General features: G+C 47.1%; 1 protein-coding gene across 1 annotated transcript in view; it reads left to right on the top strand.

Annotated features, from left to right (window-relative positions):
• The window catches only part of KCNH4 (potassium voltage-gated channel subfamily H member 4), a 190,740-nt gene that overhangs the window by 126,914 nt on the left and 44,005 nt on the right, over window positions 1-19,821 (top strand). Inside the window, exons 2-5 of the mRNA XM_056549169.1 lie at window positions 3,898-4,131; window positions 6,744-6,875; window positions 6,989-7,116; window positions 18,231-18,474. Of these exons, the coding sequence (XP_056405144.1) occupies window positions 3,898-4,131; window positions 6,744-6,875; window positions 6,989-7,116; window positions 18,231-18,474 (738 nt within the window). The remainder of the gene's footprint in view (window positions 1-3,897; window positions 4,132-6,743; window positions 6,876-6,988; window positions 7,117-18,230; window positions 18,475-19,821) is intronic.

The raw sequence follows: 19,821 nt of genomic DNA, 5'->3' as shown, positions 1-19,821 counted from the left end.
ACTGGAATTTGTCTTTCCTGCTAGAATTTCGTCTTACGCTATATTCCCTTACGGAATTTAAGAGCGAAATCCAACATAAAGATTCATAGCGGAATCTGGCACATACATTCGCGAGCTGTCCTGTTCTGCTGGTGCTCACTGTCAAAGGGTGGGGGGTGAGAGGACAGTAATAGCTGTCACACAGGAGGGGGGGGGGAGATGTGGAGACACAGGAGAGATGAGGGGAATCTAATGACTGTGACACCGAGGGAGATGAGGGGACAGTAATACCTGGAACCCAGGGGGGAGATGGGGGAGGGTAATGACTGTGACACATGGGGGGAGATGAGGCGAAGCAAATGACTGTGACACAGGGAGAGATGAGGGAACACAAATGGCTGTGACACATGAGGGGACCGTAATGACTGACACACTGGGAGAGGGGAGGGACATTAATAACAGGGAGAGATGTGGGGACAATAATGACTGTGAGTGACACAGGAGAGATGTGGGGACAATAATGACTGTAAGTGACACAGGAGAGATGAGGGGAATCTAATGACTGTCAGGTATTACTGTCCCCTCATCTCCCTCTGTGTCACAGTCATTAGATTCCCCTCATCTCTCCTGTGTCACTTACAGTCATTACTGTCCCCACATCTCTCCCAGTGTATCAATCACTACTGTCTCCTCATCTCCTCTCCCCCCTCCCCCCACCCCATTGTGTATCAAGTATTACTGTCCCATCATCTCCATCTGTGTCACACACGGGGGGGAGTGGGAGATGGGGGAGAGTAATGAATGTGACACATGGGGGAGATGAGGCAACGCGAATAACTGTGACACAGGGGGAGATGAGGGAACAATTATGCATGTGACACATGGAAAATGGGGACACTAATGACTGTGACACATGGAGGAGTTGAGGGGACATTAATGATTGTGACACAGGGGGAGATGAGGGGACATGAAAGACTGTGACACAGGGGGAGGTGAGGGGACAAGAATAGCTGTAACACAGGGGAGGACGAAGGGACATGAATGACTGTGACACAGGTAGAGATGAGGGAACATTAATGACTGTGACACGTGGGGGAGAGATGAGGGGACCCTAATGACTGTCCTGCTCTACATTATTGTCTAATAATAGCCTATGCTGCACTATATAAGCAAAAACTTAAATTCCCGGAGTATTTCTTTAAAGGAGTACTCCGCTGCTAGACATCTTATCCCTTATCCAAAGGATAGGGGATAAGATGTCTGATCATGGGGGTCCCACTGCAGTGGGACCCCCATGATCAGACATCTTATCCCCTATCCTTTGGATGAGCCCCTTCCCATAGACATGAATGGAGGGGGCGTGGCTGTGACATCACAATCACGGCCACCGGCTCAGAGCGTTCAGAACAAAGTGTTCAGAACGCTGGAGCACCGGAGTACCCCTTTAAGAATGAGTCCTTGCTTTCCAATAAACATCATAAGCTGGGAGATGGTTAAAGAAAGAAAAATGTTCCCTATCCCTGGGTCTTTTTCTCTATCCCTTAAAGGGGTACTCCGGTGGAGAACTATTTTTTTCACATCAACTGGCTACTGAAAGTTAAACAGATTTGTAAATTACTTCTATTAACAAATCTTAATCCTTCCAGTACTTATCAGCTTCTGTATGTTCCACAGGAAGTTGAATTGTTCTTTTCTGTCTGACCACAGTGCTCTCTGCTGCCACCTCTGTCCATGTCAGGAACTGTCCAGAGTAGAAGCAAATCCCCATAGAAAACATGTTCTGCTCTGGACAGTTCCTGACATGGAGAGCACTGTGGTCAGACTGGAAAGAACTACACAACTTCCTGTGGAACATACAGCAGCTGATAAATACTGGAAGGATTAAGATTTATAGAAGTCATTTACAAATCTGTGCAACTTTCTGGCACCAGTTGATATGAAAAAAAAAATGTGTTTTCCACCAGAGTACCCCTTTAACATCTTCCTTCCCTACACCTACTGTATATATCTCCAGCCAAAGTCTAGTGAGGTAGAGGTCAGACTTTTGGGTCATAGTGTTATACACCTTATAATGTCCTAGTCATATTATTAGTTTTACTAGCTAAAATGATATTATAAGACAGTGTTTTCCAACCAGTGTGCCTCCAGCTGTTTCAAAACTACAATTCCCAACATGCCCAGACAGCCAAAAGGCTGTTGTGATAGGAGGGAAGCCTTGATTCATCTTTCGAGGACAGTGTGGATCCTCTGGAGAAAGCAGACAGGCCTTTGGCTGTCCAGGCATGCTGGGAATTGTAGTTTTTTGCAACAGCTGGAGGCGCACTGGTTGGGAAACACTGTTATAAAGTGACACATACATAACACCGTGAATCTATGTCAGAAATCCCATATTGCAATCCTCACAGGTATCATTCATTAAAGGGGTACTACCGTGGAAAACTTTTTTTGGTTAAATCAACTGGTGCCAGAAAGTTAAACAGATTTGTAAATCGCTTCTATTAAAAAAATCTTAATCCTTCCAGTACTTTTTAGGGGCTGTATACTAAAGAGAAATCCAAAAAAGAAATGCATTTCCTCTTATGTCCTGACCACAGTGCTCTCTGCTGACCTCTGCTGTCCATTTTAGGAACTGTCCAGAGCAGTATATGTTTGCTATGAGGATTTTCTCCAGTTCCTCAAATGGACAGCAGAGGTCAGCAGAGAGCACTGCGGTTATGACATCACAGGAAATGCATTTCTTTTTTGGATTTCTCTTTAGTATACAATACAGCCCTTAAAAAGTACTGGAAGGATTAAGATTTTTTTAATAGAAGTGATTTACAAATCTGTTTAACTTTCTGGAGCCAGTTGATTTAAAAAAAAAAAAAACCCTTTAAACTAAAGCGTTGTCGTATTTTATATGTACATGTTACGTATGATTGACCCATGTGGACTAGAATTGTGAGTGTTTAATGCTGGGGATCACGGATAGTTAACCCCTTGGGGACATGGCCAATTTTCATTTTTGCATTTTCGTTTTTTTTCTCCCCTCCTCGCCCTTCAACCCCTTAAAGGGGCACTCCGCCCCTAGACATCTTGGGACCCCCCGCGATCTTCCTGCTGCACCCAGCGTTTGTTTAGAGTGTTGGGTGCAGTGCCGGAGGCTCATGATGTCACAGTCGCGCCCCGCTCGTGATGTCACGACCACGCCCCACCTCAATGCAAGTCTATGGGAGGGGGCGTGACGGCCGTCACGCCCCCTCCCATAGACTTGCATTGAGGGGGCGTGGCCGTGACATCATGAGTGGGGCGTGACCGTGACATCACAAGCCTCCGCCCAGCATTGCTAGTCATCCGGCACGGAGCAAAGCTCTCCCTATGTTTTTGATAACATAACATGTCAAGGAGCGGAGTACCCCTTTAAGGACGATGTGTTTGGCCATCCTCAGAGATGATTTTTTTAATTTTTTTTTTCCCCCACAACCAATCGTTTTATAGTAGTGACACCTGGTTTAGGTCTGCATTCTACCTCCAAAATATAGGGGGCACCAGGGTAAAAAAAAAAAAAGAAAAAAGAAAGCATCATCAATAACTATTGTTGGTTAAAAATTCTACGTCTCATCTTTACTTGTTTCCAAAAATCATATTAGAAAATGTATATAGCATGGACCAGTGTTTCCCAACCACGGTGCTTCCAGCTGTAACTTCTAACATGCCCAGACAGCCAAAGGCCTGTCTGCTTCCTCTAGAGGATCCACACTGTCCCTGAAAGGTAAATCAAGGCTTCCCTCTCATCTCAGCAGCCATTGGCTCTCCGGCCATGCTGGGAGTTGTAGTTTTGCAATAACTGGAGGCACACTTGTTGGGAAACCCTGGCATGGACATAATATTTTCTTTAGTTTTCAGTGCACTAAATGTATCTTTTCCTATGTCCTACAGACAGCAATTTTCTACTGGCCAATGCCCAGGTCCAGCATGGTTTCCCTATCGTCTACTGCTCCGATGGCTTCTGTGATCTCACCGGTTTCGGTCGCACAGAGGTCATGCAGAAGAACTGCAGCTGTCGTTTCCTATATGGGGTGGAGACAAGCGAGACTGTCCTTCAGGGTATCGGGAGAGCACTGGATGAGAAGCAGGAGTACCAGGCTGAGGTGTGCTTCTACAAAAAAGACGGTGAGTTCTCTCACTTTTTTCTATATATCAACTGGCTCCAGAAAGTTAAACAGATTTGTAAATTACTTCTATTAAAAAATCTTAATCCTTTCAGTACTTATGAGCTGCTGAAGTTGAGTTGTTCTTTTCTGTCTAAGTCTTCTTCGATGACACTTGTCTCGGGAACTGTCCAGAGTAGAAGCAAATCCCCATAGCAAACCTCTTCTACTCTGTGCAGTTCCCGAGTCAAGCAGAGGTGTCAGCAGAGAGCACTGTTGCCAGACAGAAAAGAACAACTCAACTTCACCAGCTGATAATTCTTGGAAGGATTAAGATTTTTTTTAATAGAAGTAATTTACAAATCTTTTTAACTTTCTGGAGCCAGTTGATATAAAAATTTAAAAAAAAGTTTTTTCCTGGAATACCCCTTTAACTTTTGTATTGCATAAAGGAAAACAACCATGTAGAATATAACAAAGGTATAGTATAGCACAAAATCAGACAAATGCAATGTGGCCCACCCTAATCTTCGCCCTAGCAGCCGTTGGGAACATCAGTTGGTGCACATTGAATAGATGGGGCCTGTAATAAGTCCTGCTACACAGAGCTACTTGGAGTAGGCTGAAACTCTCAAAATGTCTGCAAACGGATCTCCAAGTCTTTTTATCTGTACGTGAGTTCAGGCTGCTCTGTTGTAGGACAGGACAGAAAGGAGGGGAAAGAATAGGTCTCACACATCCACGTGCACACCTGCGGCTGCTGGGTACCTTCAGCTGGTGCACATTGAGTCCTGCTCCAGTGTTATTTGGAGTAGGCTGAAACTCTAAAATATCCACAGAGGGTCTCAATTTTTTTTAAATCAGCATATGAGTTCAGGGGGCCCTGTTGTGGAACAGGAAAGAAGGGTTTCAGGCTTACCCTTACACAGGCTGTAAATAAGGGCAGTCCAGCTTTAAAGGGGTACTCCGCCCCTAGACATCTTATCCCCTATCCAAAGGATAGGGGATAAGATGTCTGATCACGGGGGTCCCGCCGCTGGGAACGCTGCCATCTCCGTGCTGCACCCGACGTTCATTTAGAGCGTCCGGTTCTGCACCGGAGGGTCGTGATGCCACAGCTGTGACGTCACGAGCGGGGCATGACCGTGACCTCAGGAGCCTTCTCCCCGCATCGCCAGTGCCCCGAATGTCTGGGGTGCTGCATCCAAGATGGCGGGAGTCCTGCCGCTCCTTTGGATAGGGAATAAGATGTCTAGGGGCAGAGTACCCCTTTAAAGCTGGACTGACCTGATTTACAGCCCGTGTAAGGATAATCCTGAAACCCTTCTTTTCGGTCCCAAAACAGGGCAGCCTGAACTCACATACTGATAAAAAGACCTTGAGACCCTCTGTAGAAATTTTTAGAGTTTCAGCCTACTCCAAATAACACTGTGGAGCAGGACTTTGTATGGGCCTAATCTATTCAATGTGCACCAGCTGAAGGTACCCAACAGCCGCTTGAGGCAAAGATTAGGGAGGGCCGCAGGTGTGCTTGTGGATCGTAACCCCCGCTATCTCGGCTATGGCACCCCAGACATCCGGTGCATGGAGCGAAATTCGCTCCATGCCGGATGACTGTCGATGCGGGACGGAAACTCGTGTTGTCACGGTCACGCCCCGCTCGTAACATCACGGCCGTGACATCACGAGCCTCCGGCCCTGAACTGGACGCTCTAAACGAACACCGGGTGCAGCATGGAGATCGTGGGGATTCCTCTCGGGGCAGAGTACTCGTTTAAAGCTGGACTGACCTGATTTACAGCCCGTGTAAGGATAAGCCTGAAACCCTTCTTTTCTGTCCCAAAACAGAGGACCCTGAACTCACATACTGATAAAAAAGACCTTGAGACCCTCTGAGGACATTTTTAGAGCAGGATTTTGTATGGGCCCAATCTATTCAATGTGCACCAGCGGAAGGTACCCAAGAGCTGCTTGGGGCGGACATTTTTGGAGCTGCAGCCTACTCCAAATAACACTGTGGAGCAGGACTTTGTATGGGCCCAATCTATTCAATGTGCACCAGCGGAAGGTACCCAAGAGCTGCTTGGGGCAAAGATTAGGGAGGGCCGCAGGTGTGCTTGTGGATCGGGACCCCCGCTATCTCGGCTGCGACAATCCAGACATCCTGTGCAGGGAGCAAACAGCTCCGTGCCGGATGACTGGCGATGCGGGGCAGAGGCTCCTGACGTCACGGTCACGCCCCGCTCGGGGAGTCATGGCCGTGACATCACGAGCCTCCGGTTCTTAACGGGACGCTCTAAACAGACGCCAGGTGCAGCACGGAGATCGTGGGGATTCCTCTCGGCTTCTGCAGCACTTTTTGAACCAGGACCCATTACAGGCTGTCCCTCTTTGTCTCTTTGCTTACTCTGCCTGAACTGATAAAATAGAAGATGTTGACAAGCACATGTCCATAACACTCCTCCTTCCCCAGCTTTAGTCACTGCTCAGTGCATTTGCTTGTGTAGTCCGCCATCTATTGAACAGTTCATGTAACTGAAGGATATTACAAAACAATATTCCCAGGGGGTTACACGTACAACAAAAGATGTTTTGTTGATGGGATTTTAACTTTAACATATTCTTCATAAACAGGAGATCTCTTCTGGTGCTTTTTGGACATCGTGCCCATCAAAAATGAAAACGGCGCGGTGGTCCTATTCCTCTTCTCATTTAAGGATGTCACGGAGCAAAGAATGAGAGCCCCACATGGCGATAAAAAGGATGGTAAGTAGAATATAGCTAAGAGGTGCGAATATAAAAAGCAACGTACCTTCGATGTATCAGACTCCTGGCCTGTCCTGTACGTGCTGAATATGGACTTTGCGCCATTTTTACAGACAAACAGAAGAACCGTCGTCCTGGTGCTTCACATTTTAGCTCAGCGAGAAGGCAGAGCCGGACCATGCTGTGCCACCTCACAGGTCAAGTCTCGGGACGAAACAAAAATGACATAAAACTGAACAATGTAAGTACAAAGCTTAGTGGTAGTTGTACAGAATAGGCTTGTATTACAGAATCATGTAGAAGTTTTTGTGGATGCCTTCTGCCTACCTGTTTTAGCTGATGTGGCAGGCAGCGGATAAGCTCAATTTTAAATGTAAATTAATCAATGAAAGGGATGTAACGCTGCTCATATTTCCCATAAATCCTCTGGCTTTGGGTGGGATGTTTGATCACCGCACCTGGCTGCTGATGCTGGCGGTCACCCAGGTGTGTTACGCCTAGCGCTCCGGGTCCCCACTCCTCCCCGGAGCGCTCTCACTACGGCAGCGCCCCGGTCAGTTCCACTGACCGAGTGCGCTGCGATACCGCCTCCAGCCGGGATGCGATTCGCGATGCGGGTGGCGCCCGCTCGCGATGCGCACCCCGGCTCCCGTACCTGACTCGCTCTCCGTCGGTCCTGTCCCGGCGCGCGCGGCCCCGCTCCCTAGGGCGCGCGCGCGCCGGGTCTCTGCGATTTAAAGGGCCACTGCGCCACTGATTGGCGCAGTGGTTCTAATTAGTGTGTTCACCTGTGCACTCCCTATGTATACCTCACTTCCCCTGCACTCCCTCGCCGGATCTTGTTGCCATTGTGCCAGTGAAAGCGTTTCCTTGTGTGTTCCTAGCCTGTGTTCCAGACCTCCTGCCGTTGCCCCTGACTACGATCCTTGCTGCCTGCCCCGACCTTCTGCTACGTCCGACCTTGCTTCTGTCTACTCCCTTGTACCGCGCCTATCTTCAGCAGTCAGAGAGGTTGAGCCGTTGCCGGTGGATACGACCTGGTTACTACCGCCGCTGCAAGACCATCCCGCTTTGCGGCGGGCTCTGGTGAAAACCAGTAGTGACTTAGAACCGGTCCACTAGCACGGTCCACGCCAATCCCTCTCTGGCACAGAGGATCCACCTCCTGCCAGCCGGCATCGTGACAGTAGATCCGGCCATGGATCCCGCTGAAGTTCCTTTGCCAGTTGTCGCCGACCTCACCACGGTGGTCGCCCAGCAGTCGCAACAGATAGCGCAACAAGGCCACCAGCTGTCTCAACTGACCGTGATGCTACAGCAGCTACTACCACAGCTTCAGCAATCATCTCCTCCGCCAGCTCCTGCACCTCCTCCGCAGCGAGTGGCCGCTTCAGGCCTACGACTATCCTTGCCGGATAAATTTGATGGGGACTCTAAGTTTTGCCGTGGCTTTCTTTCACAATGTTCCCTGCACTTGGAGATGATGTCGGACCAGTTTCCTACTGAAAGGTCTAAGGTGGCTTTCGTAGTCAGCCTTCTGTCTGGGAAAGCTCTGTCATGGGCCACACCGCTCTGGGACCGCAATGACCCCGTCACTGCCTCTGTACACTCCTTCTTCTCGGAAATTCGAAGTGTCTTTGAGGAACCTGCCCGAGCCTCTTCTGCTGAGACTGCCCTGCTGAACCTGGTCCAGGGTAATTCTTCCGTTGGCGAGTACGCCGTACAATTCCGTACTCTTGCTTCCGAATTATCCTGGAATAATGAGGCCCTCTGCGCGACCTTTAAAAAAGGCCTATCCAGCAACATTAAAGATGTTCTGGCCGCACGAGAAATCCCTGCTAACCTACATGAACTCATTCATCTAGCCACTCGCATTGACATGCGTTTTTCCGAAAGGCGACAGGAGCTCCGCCAGGATATGGACTTTGTTCGCACGAGGCGTTTTTTCTCCCCGGCTCCTCTCTCCTCTGGTCCTCTGCAATCCGTTCCTGTGCCTCCCGCCGTGGAGGCTATGCAGGTCGACCGGTCTCGCCTGACACCTCAAGAGAGGACACGACGCCGCATGGAGAATCTCTGCCTGTACTGTGCCAGTACCGAACACTTCCTGAAGGATTGTCCTATCCGTCCTCCCCGCCTGGAAAGACGTACGCAGACTCCGCACAAAGGTGAGACAGTCCTTGATGTCAACTCTGCTTCTCCACGTCTTACTGTGCCTGTGCGGATATCTGCCTCTACCTTCTCCTTCTCTACTATGGCCTTCTTGGATTCCGGATCTGCAGGAAATTTTATTTTGGCCTCTCTCACCAACAGGTTCAACATCCCGGTGACCAGTCTTGCCAGACCCCTCTACATCAATTGCGTTAACAATGAAAGATTGGACTGTACCATACGTTACCGCACGGAGCCCCTTCTAATGTGCATCGGACCTCATCATGAAAAAATTGAGTTTTTGGTCCTCCCCAATTGCACCTCCGAAATTCTCCTTGGACTACCGTGGCTTCAACGCCATTCCCCAACCCTTGATTGGTCCACAGGGGAGATCAAGAGCTGGGGTACCTCTTGTTTCAAAGACTGCCTTAAACCGGTTCCCAGTACTCCCTGCCGTGACCCTGTGGTTCCCCCTGTAACCGGTCTCCCTAAGGCCTATATGGACTATGCTGACGTATTTTGCAAAAAACAAGCTGAGACTTTACCTCCTCACAGGCCTTATGACTGTCCTATTGACCTCCTCCCGGGCACTACTCCACCCCGGGGCAGAATTTATCCTCTGTCCGCCCCAGAGACTCTTGCTATGTCTGAATACATCCAGGAAAATTTAAAAAAGGGGTTTATCCGCAAATCCTCCTCTCCTGCCGGAGCCGGATTTTTCTTTGTGTCCAAGAAAGATGGCTCTCTACGTCCTTGTATTGACTACCGCGGTCTTAACAAAATCACGGTAAAGAACCGCTACCCCCTACCTCTTATCTCTGAACTCTTTGATCGCCTCCAAGGTGCCCACATCTTTACCAAACTGGACTTAAGAGGTGCTTATAATCTCATCCGCATCAGGGAGGGGGACGAATGGAAAACTGCATTTAACACTAGAGATGGACACTTTGAGTATTTGGTCATGCCCTTTGGCCTGTGCAACGCCCCTGCCGTCTTCCAAGACTTTGTTAATGAAATTTTTCGTGATCTCTTATATTCCTGTGTTGTGGTTTATCTGGACGATATTCTGATTTTTTCTGCCAACTTAGAAGAACACCGCCAGCATGTCCGCATGGTTCTTCAGAGACTTCGAGACAATCAACTTTATGCCAAAATGGAGAAATGTCTGTTTGAATGTCAATCTCTTCCTTTCCTAGGATACTTGGTCTCTGGCCAGGGACTACAAATGGACCCAGATAAACTCTCTGCCGTCTTAGATTGGCCACGCCCCTCCGGACTCCGTGCTATCCAACGTTTTTTGGGGTTCGCCAACTATTACAGACAATTTATTCCCCATTTTTCCACCATTGTGGCTCCTATCGTGGCTTTAACCAAGAAAAATGCCAATCCTAAGTCCTGGTCTCCCCAAGCGGAAGACGCATTTAAACGCCTCAAGTCTGCCTTTTCTTCTGCTCCCGTCCTCTCCAGACCTGACCCATCTAAACCCTTCCTATTGGAGGTTGATGCCTCCTCAGTGGGAGCTGGAGCGGTCCTTCTACAAAAAAACTCTTCCGGGCATGCTGTTACTTGTGGTTTTTTTTCTAGGACCTTCTCTCCGGCGGAGAGGAACTACTCCATCGGGGATCGAGAGCTACTGGCCATTAAATTAGCACTTGAGGAATGGAGGCATCTGCTGGAGGGATCAAAATTTCCAGTTATCATTTACACCGATCACAAGAATCTCTCCTATCTCCAGTCTGCCCAACGGCTGAATCCTCGCCAGGCCAGGTGGTCTCTGTTCTTTGCCCGTTTTAATTTTGAAATTCACTTTCGCCCTGCCGACAAGAACATTAGGGCCGATGCTCTCTCTCGTTCCTCGGATGCCTCGGAAGTAGAGCTCTCTCCGCAACACATCATTCCTCCTGACTGCCTGATTTCCACTTCTCCAGCCTCCATCAGGCAAACTCCTCCAGGAAAGACCTTCGTTTCTCCACGCCAACGCCTCGGAATCCTCAAATGGGGTCACTCCTCCCACCTCGCAGGCCATGCGGGTATCAAAAAATCCTTGCAACTCATCTCTCGTTTCTATTGGTGGCCGACTCTGGAGACGGATGTTGTTGATTTTGTGCGGGCCTGTACTGTCTGTGCCCGGGATAAGACTCCTCGCCAGAAGCCCGCTGGTCTACTTCATCCTCTGCCTGTCCCCGAACAGCCTTGGTCTCTGATTGGTATGGACTTTATTACAGACTTACCCCCATCCCGTGGCAACACCGTTGTTTGGGTGGTCGTTGATCGATTTTCCAAGATGGCACATTTCATCCCTCTTCCTGGTCTTCCTTCAGCGCCTCAGTTGGCAAAACAATTTTTTGTACACATTTTTCGTCTTCACGGTTTGCCCACGCAGATCGTCTCGGACAGAGGCGTCCAATTCGTGTCAAAATTCTGGAGGGCTCTCTGTAAACAACTCAAGATTAAATTGAACTTCTCTTCTGCTTATCATCCTCAATCCAATGGACAAGTAGAAAGAGTTAACCAGGTCCTGGGTGACTATTTACGGCATTTTGTTTCCTCCCGCCAGGATGACTGGGCAGATCTTCTACCATGGGCCGAATTCTCGTACAACTTCAGAGTCTCTGAATCTTCCTCCAAATCCCCATTTTTCGTGGTGTACGGCCGTCACCCTCTCCCCCCCCTCCCTACTCCCTTGCCCTCTGGTTTGCCCGCTGTGGATGAAATAACTCGTGATCTTTCCACCATATGGAAAGAGACCCAAAATTCTCTCTTACAGGCTTCATCTCGCATGAAGAAGTTTGCCGATAAGAAAAGAAGAGCTCCCCCCACTTTTTCTCCCGGAGACAAGGTATGGCTCTCCGCTAAATATGTCCGCTTCCGTGTCCCCAGCTACAAATTGGGACCACGCTATCTTGGTCCTTTCAAAATTCTGTGTCAAATTAATCCTGTCTCTTACAAACTTTTTCTTCCTCCTTCTCTTCGTATTCCCAATGCCTTTCACGTTTCTCTTCTTAAACCACTCATCATCAACCGTTTCTCTCCCAAACTTGTTTCTCCCACTCCTGTCTCCGGTTCTTCAGATATCTTTTCCGTTAAGGAGATACTGGCCTCCAAAAAGGTCAGAGGGAAAACTTTTTTTTTGGTTGACTGGGAGGGCTGTGGTCCTGAAGAGAGATCCTGGGTACCTGAGGACAATATCCTAGACAAAAGTCTGGTCCTCAGGTTCTCAGGCTCCAAGAAGAGGGGGAGACCCAAGGGGGGGGGTACTGTTACGCCTAGCGCTCCGGGTCCCCGCTCCTCCCCGGAGTGCTCGCAACATTCTCACTACGGCAGCGCCCCGGTCAGTTCCACTGACCGAGTGCGCTGCGATACCGCCTCCAGCCGGGATGCGATTCGCGATGCGGGTGGCGCCCGCTCGCGATGCGCACCCCGGCTTCCGTACCTGACTCGCTCTCCGTCGGTCCTGTCCCGGCGCGCGCGGCCCCGCTCCCTAGGGCGCGCGCGCGCCGGGTCTCTGCGATTTAAAGGGCCACTGCGCCACTGATTGGCGCAGTGGTTCTAATTAGTGTGTTCACCTGTGCACTCCTTATATATACCTCACTTCCCCTGCACTCCCTCGCCGGATCTTGTTGCCATTGTGCCAGTGAAAGCGTTTCCTTGTGTGTTCCTAGCCCGTGTTCCAGACCTCCTGCCGTTGCCCCTGACTACGATCCTTGCTGCCTGCCCCGACCTTCTGCTACGTCCGACCTTGCTTTTGTCTACTCCCTTGTACCGCGCCTATCTTCAGCAGTCAGAGAGGTTGAGCCGTTGCTAGTGGATACGACCTGGTTACTACCGCCGCAGCAAGACCATCCCGCTTTGCGGCGGGCTCTGGTGAACACCAGTAGTAACTTAGAACCGGTCCACTAGCACGGTCCACGCCAATCCCTCTCTGGCACAGAGGATCCACCTCCTGCCAGCCGGCATCGTGACAAGGTGGACTGATTAAATTCATAAATGGGTTCAGGTCAGTTCACACTATGTACAGTTTTTATTTGTTTTCTTTTCAAAGTGTGTATTTTAGTGAAATCTAAATTTTTCCTTCCACTACAAGTAAGATATTTGATATAGATTTGACGTCTTTAGTCTGTGTCTGCACAATTATTTTTTATTGCATTTTTCACATCTTTTTACAGAATATTGCAGTAAAAAAACTACATTTATTTTGAGAAAATCACAGAAAAAACTGAAAAAACACAGCAAGAAAAGCAATGGGTGAACACAACCTCAGGAGAGGTGTATAGAGGCAGTACAGAGATATAAATATCCTGATCTCATAGAGATAGCAGCAGTATACAGATAGAGCTGGAGGGGAGGTGTATAACTACTGTATACCCTGATCCCATAGAGATAGCAGCAGTATACAGACAGAGATGGAAGGGAGGTGTATTACTACTATATATCCTGATCCTATAGAGGTAGCAGCAGCAGTATACAGAGAGAGCTGGAGGAGAGGTGTATAACTACTATATATTCTGATCCCATAGAGATAGCAGCAGTATACAGATAGAGATGGAGGGGAGGTGTATAATTAATATATATCCTGATCCTATAGAGATAACAGTAGTATACAGATAGAGCTGGAGGGACGTGTATAACTACTATACATCCTGATCATATAGAGAAAGCAGCAGTATACAGATAGAGCTGGAGGGACGTGTATAACTACTATATATCCTGATCCCATAGAGATAGCAGCAGTATACAGATAGAGCTGGAGGGGAGGTGTATAACTACTATATATCCTGATCACATAGAGATAGCAGCAGTATACAGATAAAGCTGGAGGTGAGGTGAATAACTATTATATACCCTGATCACATAGAGATAGCAGCAGTATACAGATAGAGCTGGAGGGAAGGTGTATATATACTATATATCCTGATCCCATAGAGATGGCAGCAGCAGTATACAGATAGAGCTGGAGGGGAGGTGTATAACTACTATATATCCTGATCCCATAGAGATAGCAGCAGCAGTATACAGATAGAGCTGGATGGGAGGTGTATAACTACTAGATATCCTGATACCATAGAGATAGCAGCAGTATACAGATAGAGCTGTAGGGGAGTTATATAACTACTAGATATCCTGATCCCATAGAGATAGCAGCAGTATACAGGTAGAGCTGGAGGGGAGGTGTATAACTACTATATATCCTGATCCCATAGAGTTAGCAGCAGCAGTATACAGATAGAGCAGGGAGGGGAGGTATATAACTACTAGATATCCTGATACCATAGAGATAGCAGCAGTATACAGGTAGAGCTGGAGGGGAGGTGTATAACCATAGAGAAAGAGATAGTTGCAGCAAGACAGGATATGAGGACGAGATACGTGTCTGGATATAAAAACAAGAGCGTTATTGTTGCTTTTCCTCTCCCACAAGGTTTAGGTAGGAAGAGCGGGCAATGCCGAGTACTCAGCTAGTAACTAAATACATAATAAATATATAAATAAATACATTTGACAGATAAACCCATTTATAAATAACTACATTCCTAGTAATAGTTAACAAAAGAGAATGTTTTCCCTAGAGTTCCCCTATAAGCAGGAAGCAGCCGCAGGGATTGATGTAATATTAAGCGACAGTCATTGTGAGATCACGATTTTCCTTCTTTTTCGTCACAATATGGGCGCGCTGGTTAATCCTCGGATGCCCCATAGCCGGGCATGGGAAGGCGGCACAGTGTGCCAGCTAGCAGATGTCGCTTTGCTAAATAACCTTCGTCAGATCCTATCAGTCTCTCCATTAACCTCTGTTCTCTAATCTGGTCCCACCAGTCTGCTGCGATAAAGCTGTTCTGTACGATACGGGACACGGCGAGGGGGGGGGGGAGGGGAGAGACATTTGGTGCTTTAGGAACAGATATATCTGCAAAAAAAACATTAAAAAATAAATAACTGGAAAGTCAGAACAAGGCCTAATCAGATTAGAAGAGAAAGTGTAACAGATAAGCCGGATTTTGTTACTAAATGGGCCGGATCAATGGTGCCATTTGATTGGTCGCGGGAAGAATTCAGATCAGGCTGCGCTGACATTGTGACAGCAAGATGGGTGAAGGAATGGAGATAGTCGGTGACACTGTGACCTACATCGGCTTCAGGCGACAAGAAGACGCGCGGCATCACGCTCGGAGAAGAGCGCCATTTAATCCCATAAATTGCTTCTATTGTGATCTGGACGGATCCGGATTTTCATTGACTGCCTGAACCGATAAACCCATAAAAGAATATGTGAACATATGTAGCAGTGGTGGATACGTTGTTCATCCCTTTATTTTAGGATTTCCCAACTAGAGTGCATCCAGCTGTTGCAAAACTAAAACTCCCAGCATGCATAAACAGCCTTTGGTAAGCTGGGAGTTGTAGTTTGGCAACAGCTGGAGGCACACTGGTCGGGAAACGCTGCTATGATTTCTCCTTCATGCCACACACACAGATGAGAGGATCCTGCTTTTCTATGTCTTTTTACACATCCTAAAAAGCAGCAGCAGCATGGAGGACATTAGAGAGCAGCAGTTAACAATCTAAGCCAGTGTTTACCAACCAAGGTTCCCTTCAGCTGTTGCAAAACTACAACTCCTAGCATGCTCAGAAAGCCTTTGGCTGTCCGGGCATGCTAGGAATTATAGTTTTCCAACAGCTGGAGGCATACTGGTTAGGAAACACTGATGTCTCCTGTATGCTGCACACACACATACAAGGGGATCTTGTTCTTCTAAGTCTCTGTATACATCCTAAAAAGCAGCTGCAGCAGCAACAGCAGCATGGAGGACGTTATAGAGCAGTGGTTAACAATCTAAGCTGTTAAACAAGCCCTGGGATGAACTCACATCCCCTCCCATCTCACTCCTCACCACTACCCACACCATAGAATTTACTGGCATCATGTAAACTTATCTCTCAGTGAGCAGCTAGACCATGCTGGGAGTTGTAGTTTTGAAATGGCTGGAGGCGCCCTGGTTGGGAAACACTGGGGTAGAGACTTTCTGCTATGATGTCCCCATGTATGCTGCACCCACACAGAAGAGGGGATCCTGCTCTTCTATGTCTCTGTACACATCCTAAGAAGCAGCAGCAATATCGAGGACATTATAGAGCAGTGGTAAACAATATAAGCAAGCCCTGGAATGAAGTCTCTCTCTCAGTGAGCTGCTAGACCATGCTGGAAGTTACAGTTTTGCAACGGCGGGAGGCACACTCATGGAGAAACATTGGGGTAAAATCTTGCTGCTATGATGTCTCCTATATGCTTTACAGAAAAGGAAGCGTTGATCCTGCTCTTCTATGTCTCTGTTCACATCCTCAGAAGCAGCAGCAGCATGGAGGACATTATAGAGCAGTGGATATCAATCTAATCTGTTAAGCATGGATCTGTTTGTGGGATCCATTAACATATAATAACATATATTTTTCTTTCCTTCTCATGTGTAGAAAATGCATGCGTTAAACGGAAATAAAAATGCAGTGTGAACCTGTCCTACACGACACATACACACAAAGAGTTAAGAAATCAGCAAGTCTAATGCGTAACAGAGCATTTATATGCTACGTACAGGACCAGTCTGTATGCAGAGCATTCCAGCAGCTCTGTGCCGCCATATGGTAAAAGCAATAATTTTAGTAAAGAATACCTCCATAATACATTTCCCATGAATCATCTGGCTGTGCAGACAGATTGGGTGGGGTGTTTGATCACTGCACCTGGTTATCTAATCATACTGCGAGTGCTTGAGTTCACTGACTTTTTATTGGAATTTTAAAATTTTTACAGCATTTTGGCGGCATTTGCTGTGATTTTTTTTGTGATCGTGCAAGCAACTGTACAAATGAGTTATTTTTTACCTCAATTTTGAAAAATTAGAGCAAATACCATTTTCAAAATAGCAGCAAAAATAACTCATTTGTAAAGTTGTTTGCACGGCTGTGCAAAAATTGCTACTTTTTTTGGTGTGATTTTGTGAAATTGTGGAAAAAAATAAAAAAAACACAACAAGGAATGCAATAGGTAGCACAGCCCCAGGGGGCCGTATAACTACTATATATCTTGATCCTATAGAAAAAGCAGCAGCAGTATTTAGATCTGGAGGGGAGGTGTATAACGACTATATATCCTGATCCCATAGATATAACAGCAGTATACAGATAGAGCTGGAGGGGAGGGGTATAACGACTATATATCCTGATCCCATAGATATAACAGCAGTATACAGATAGAGCTGGAGGGGAGGGGTATAACGACTATATATCCTGATCCCATAGAGATAGCAGCAGTATACAGATAGAGCTGGAGGGGATGTGTATAAGTACTATATATCCTGATCCTATAGGGAGAGCAGCAGTATACAGATAGAGTTGGGGGGAGGTGTATAACTACTATATATCCTGATTCCATAGAGATAGCAGCAGTATACAGATAGAGCTGGAGGGAGGTGTATAATTACTGTATATCCAGATTCCATAGAGATAGTAGCAGTATACAGATAGAGCTGGAGGTAACTACTATATCCTGATCCCATAGAGATAGCAGTGGTATACAGATAGAGCTGGAGGGGAGGTGTATAGCTACTATATATCCTGATCCCATAGAGATAGCAGTGGTATACAGATAGAGCTGGAGGGGAGGTGTATAAATACAGTACTATATATCCTGACCCCATAGACATGGCAATTGGAACTGGAGGGGAGGGATCTGAGATCTAGTAGGAGGGATCTGAGATCTAGTAGGAGGGATCTGAGATCTAGTAGGAGGGATCTGGTAGGTGATGATGTCATTCTGTAGTTTACAGGAAGTCAAAACCCAAAACTGACATCCTGTTGTGACATTAAGCACTGGACGGTTTGGTGATCACATGACCAAATTAAAGTAATAAAACGTATGAATCCAGCTGCACTGGAATAAAACAGATAGTGATTGTACTAGTGATAGTGCATGATATGGGCACAACACTCGGAGTGCTCCTTTAACCCTACGGGATTCCATTACAGCCCCAGGGTCTCAGGTCACCCAGACGTTTCATGTGACGACAACTTTTCCCAATCAGAATTGTGACTGATTTATAATGACCGGAGAACAATTTCATCTGACCGCGCACAATGACCTGACCGCCGCCGTCACCTGAATTCTAACGACAAAGCGTTTATTCCATCATTGTCTCTGTCTTCTCTCCCCAGAACCTCTTAGATAACAAACCTTCTCTTCCCGAATACAAAGTAGCGTCTGTCCAGAAGCCGCGCTTCATCCTCCTCCATTACAGCATCTTCAAAGCCCTGTGGGACTGGCTCATCCTCTTGGCCACCTTTTATGTGGCTGTCACCGTCCCCTACAACGTCTGCTTCACCGGCCACAATGACAGCGTCTCTGCCGCCCGGAGCACCATCGTCAGTGACATCGCGGTAGAAATGCTCTTTATTCTAGGTAAGAGACCACACAGACGTCCGGCCTGGTATACACATGTGTATATACTTTATTAGGTGCACCTCACTAGTCCCGGTCAGAACCCCTTCATACTTTCTACAAGGTGCTGGAAATGTTTCTCAGAGATTTTGCTCCATATGGACATGATGACATCACACAGTTCCTCCATATGGACATGATGACATCACACAGTTCCTCCATATGGACATGATGACATCACACAGTTCCTCCATATGGACATGACATCACACAGTTCCCCCATATAGACATGATGACATCACACAGTTCCTCCATATGGACATGATGACATCACACAGTTCTTCTATATAGACATGATGACATCACACAGTTCTCCATATAGACATGATGACATCACACAGTTCCTCCATATGGACATGATGACATCACACAGTTCCTCCATATAGACATGATGACATCACACAGTTCCTCCATATGGGCATGATGACGTCACACAGTCCCTCCATATGGACATGATGACATCACACAGTTCTCCATATAGACATGATGACATCACACAGTTCCTCCATATGGACATGATGACGTCACACAGTTCCTCCATATAGACATGATGACATCACACAGTTCCTCCATATAGACATGATGACATCACACGGTTCCTCCATATGGACATGATGACATCACACAGTTCCTCTATATAGACATGATGACATCACACAGTTCCTCCATATAGACATGATGACATCACACAGTTCCTCCATATAGACATGATGACATCACACAGTTCCTCTATATGGACATGATGACATCACACAGTTCCTCCATATGGACATGATGACATCACACAGTTCCTCCATATGGACATGATGACATCACACAGTTCCTCCATATGGACATGATGTCATCACACAGTTCCTCCATATGGACATGACATCACACAGTTCCTCCATATGGACATGATGACATCACACAGTTCCTCTATATAGACATGATGACATCACACAGTTCTTCCATATAGACATGATGACATCACACAGTTCCTCCATATAGACATGATGACATCACACAGTTCCTCCATATGGACATGATGACATCACACAGTTCTTCCATATAGACATGATGACATCACACAGTTCCTCCATATAGACATGATGACATCACACAGTTCCTCCATATGGACATGATGACATCACACAGTTCCTCAATATGGACATGATGACATCACACAGTTCCTCCATATAGACATGATGACATCACACAGTTCCTCCATATGGACATGATGACATCACACAGTTCTTCTATATAGACATGATGACATCACACAGTTCTCCATATAGACATGATGACATCACACAGTTCCTCCATATG

The sequence above is a fragment of the Hyla sarda genome, chromosome 12, assembly GCF_029499605.1.
Source record: "Hyla sarda isolate aHylSar1 chromosome 12, aHylSar1.hap1, whole genome shotgun sequence".
Lineage (NCBI taxonomy): Eukaryota > Metazoa > Chordata > Amphibia > Anura > Hylidae > Hyla > Hyla sarda.
The sequence above is the reverse complement of the archived record's forward strand: the minus strand, read 5'-3'. Positions and strand labels throughout refer to the sequence as shown.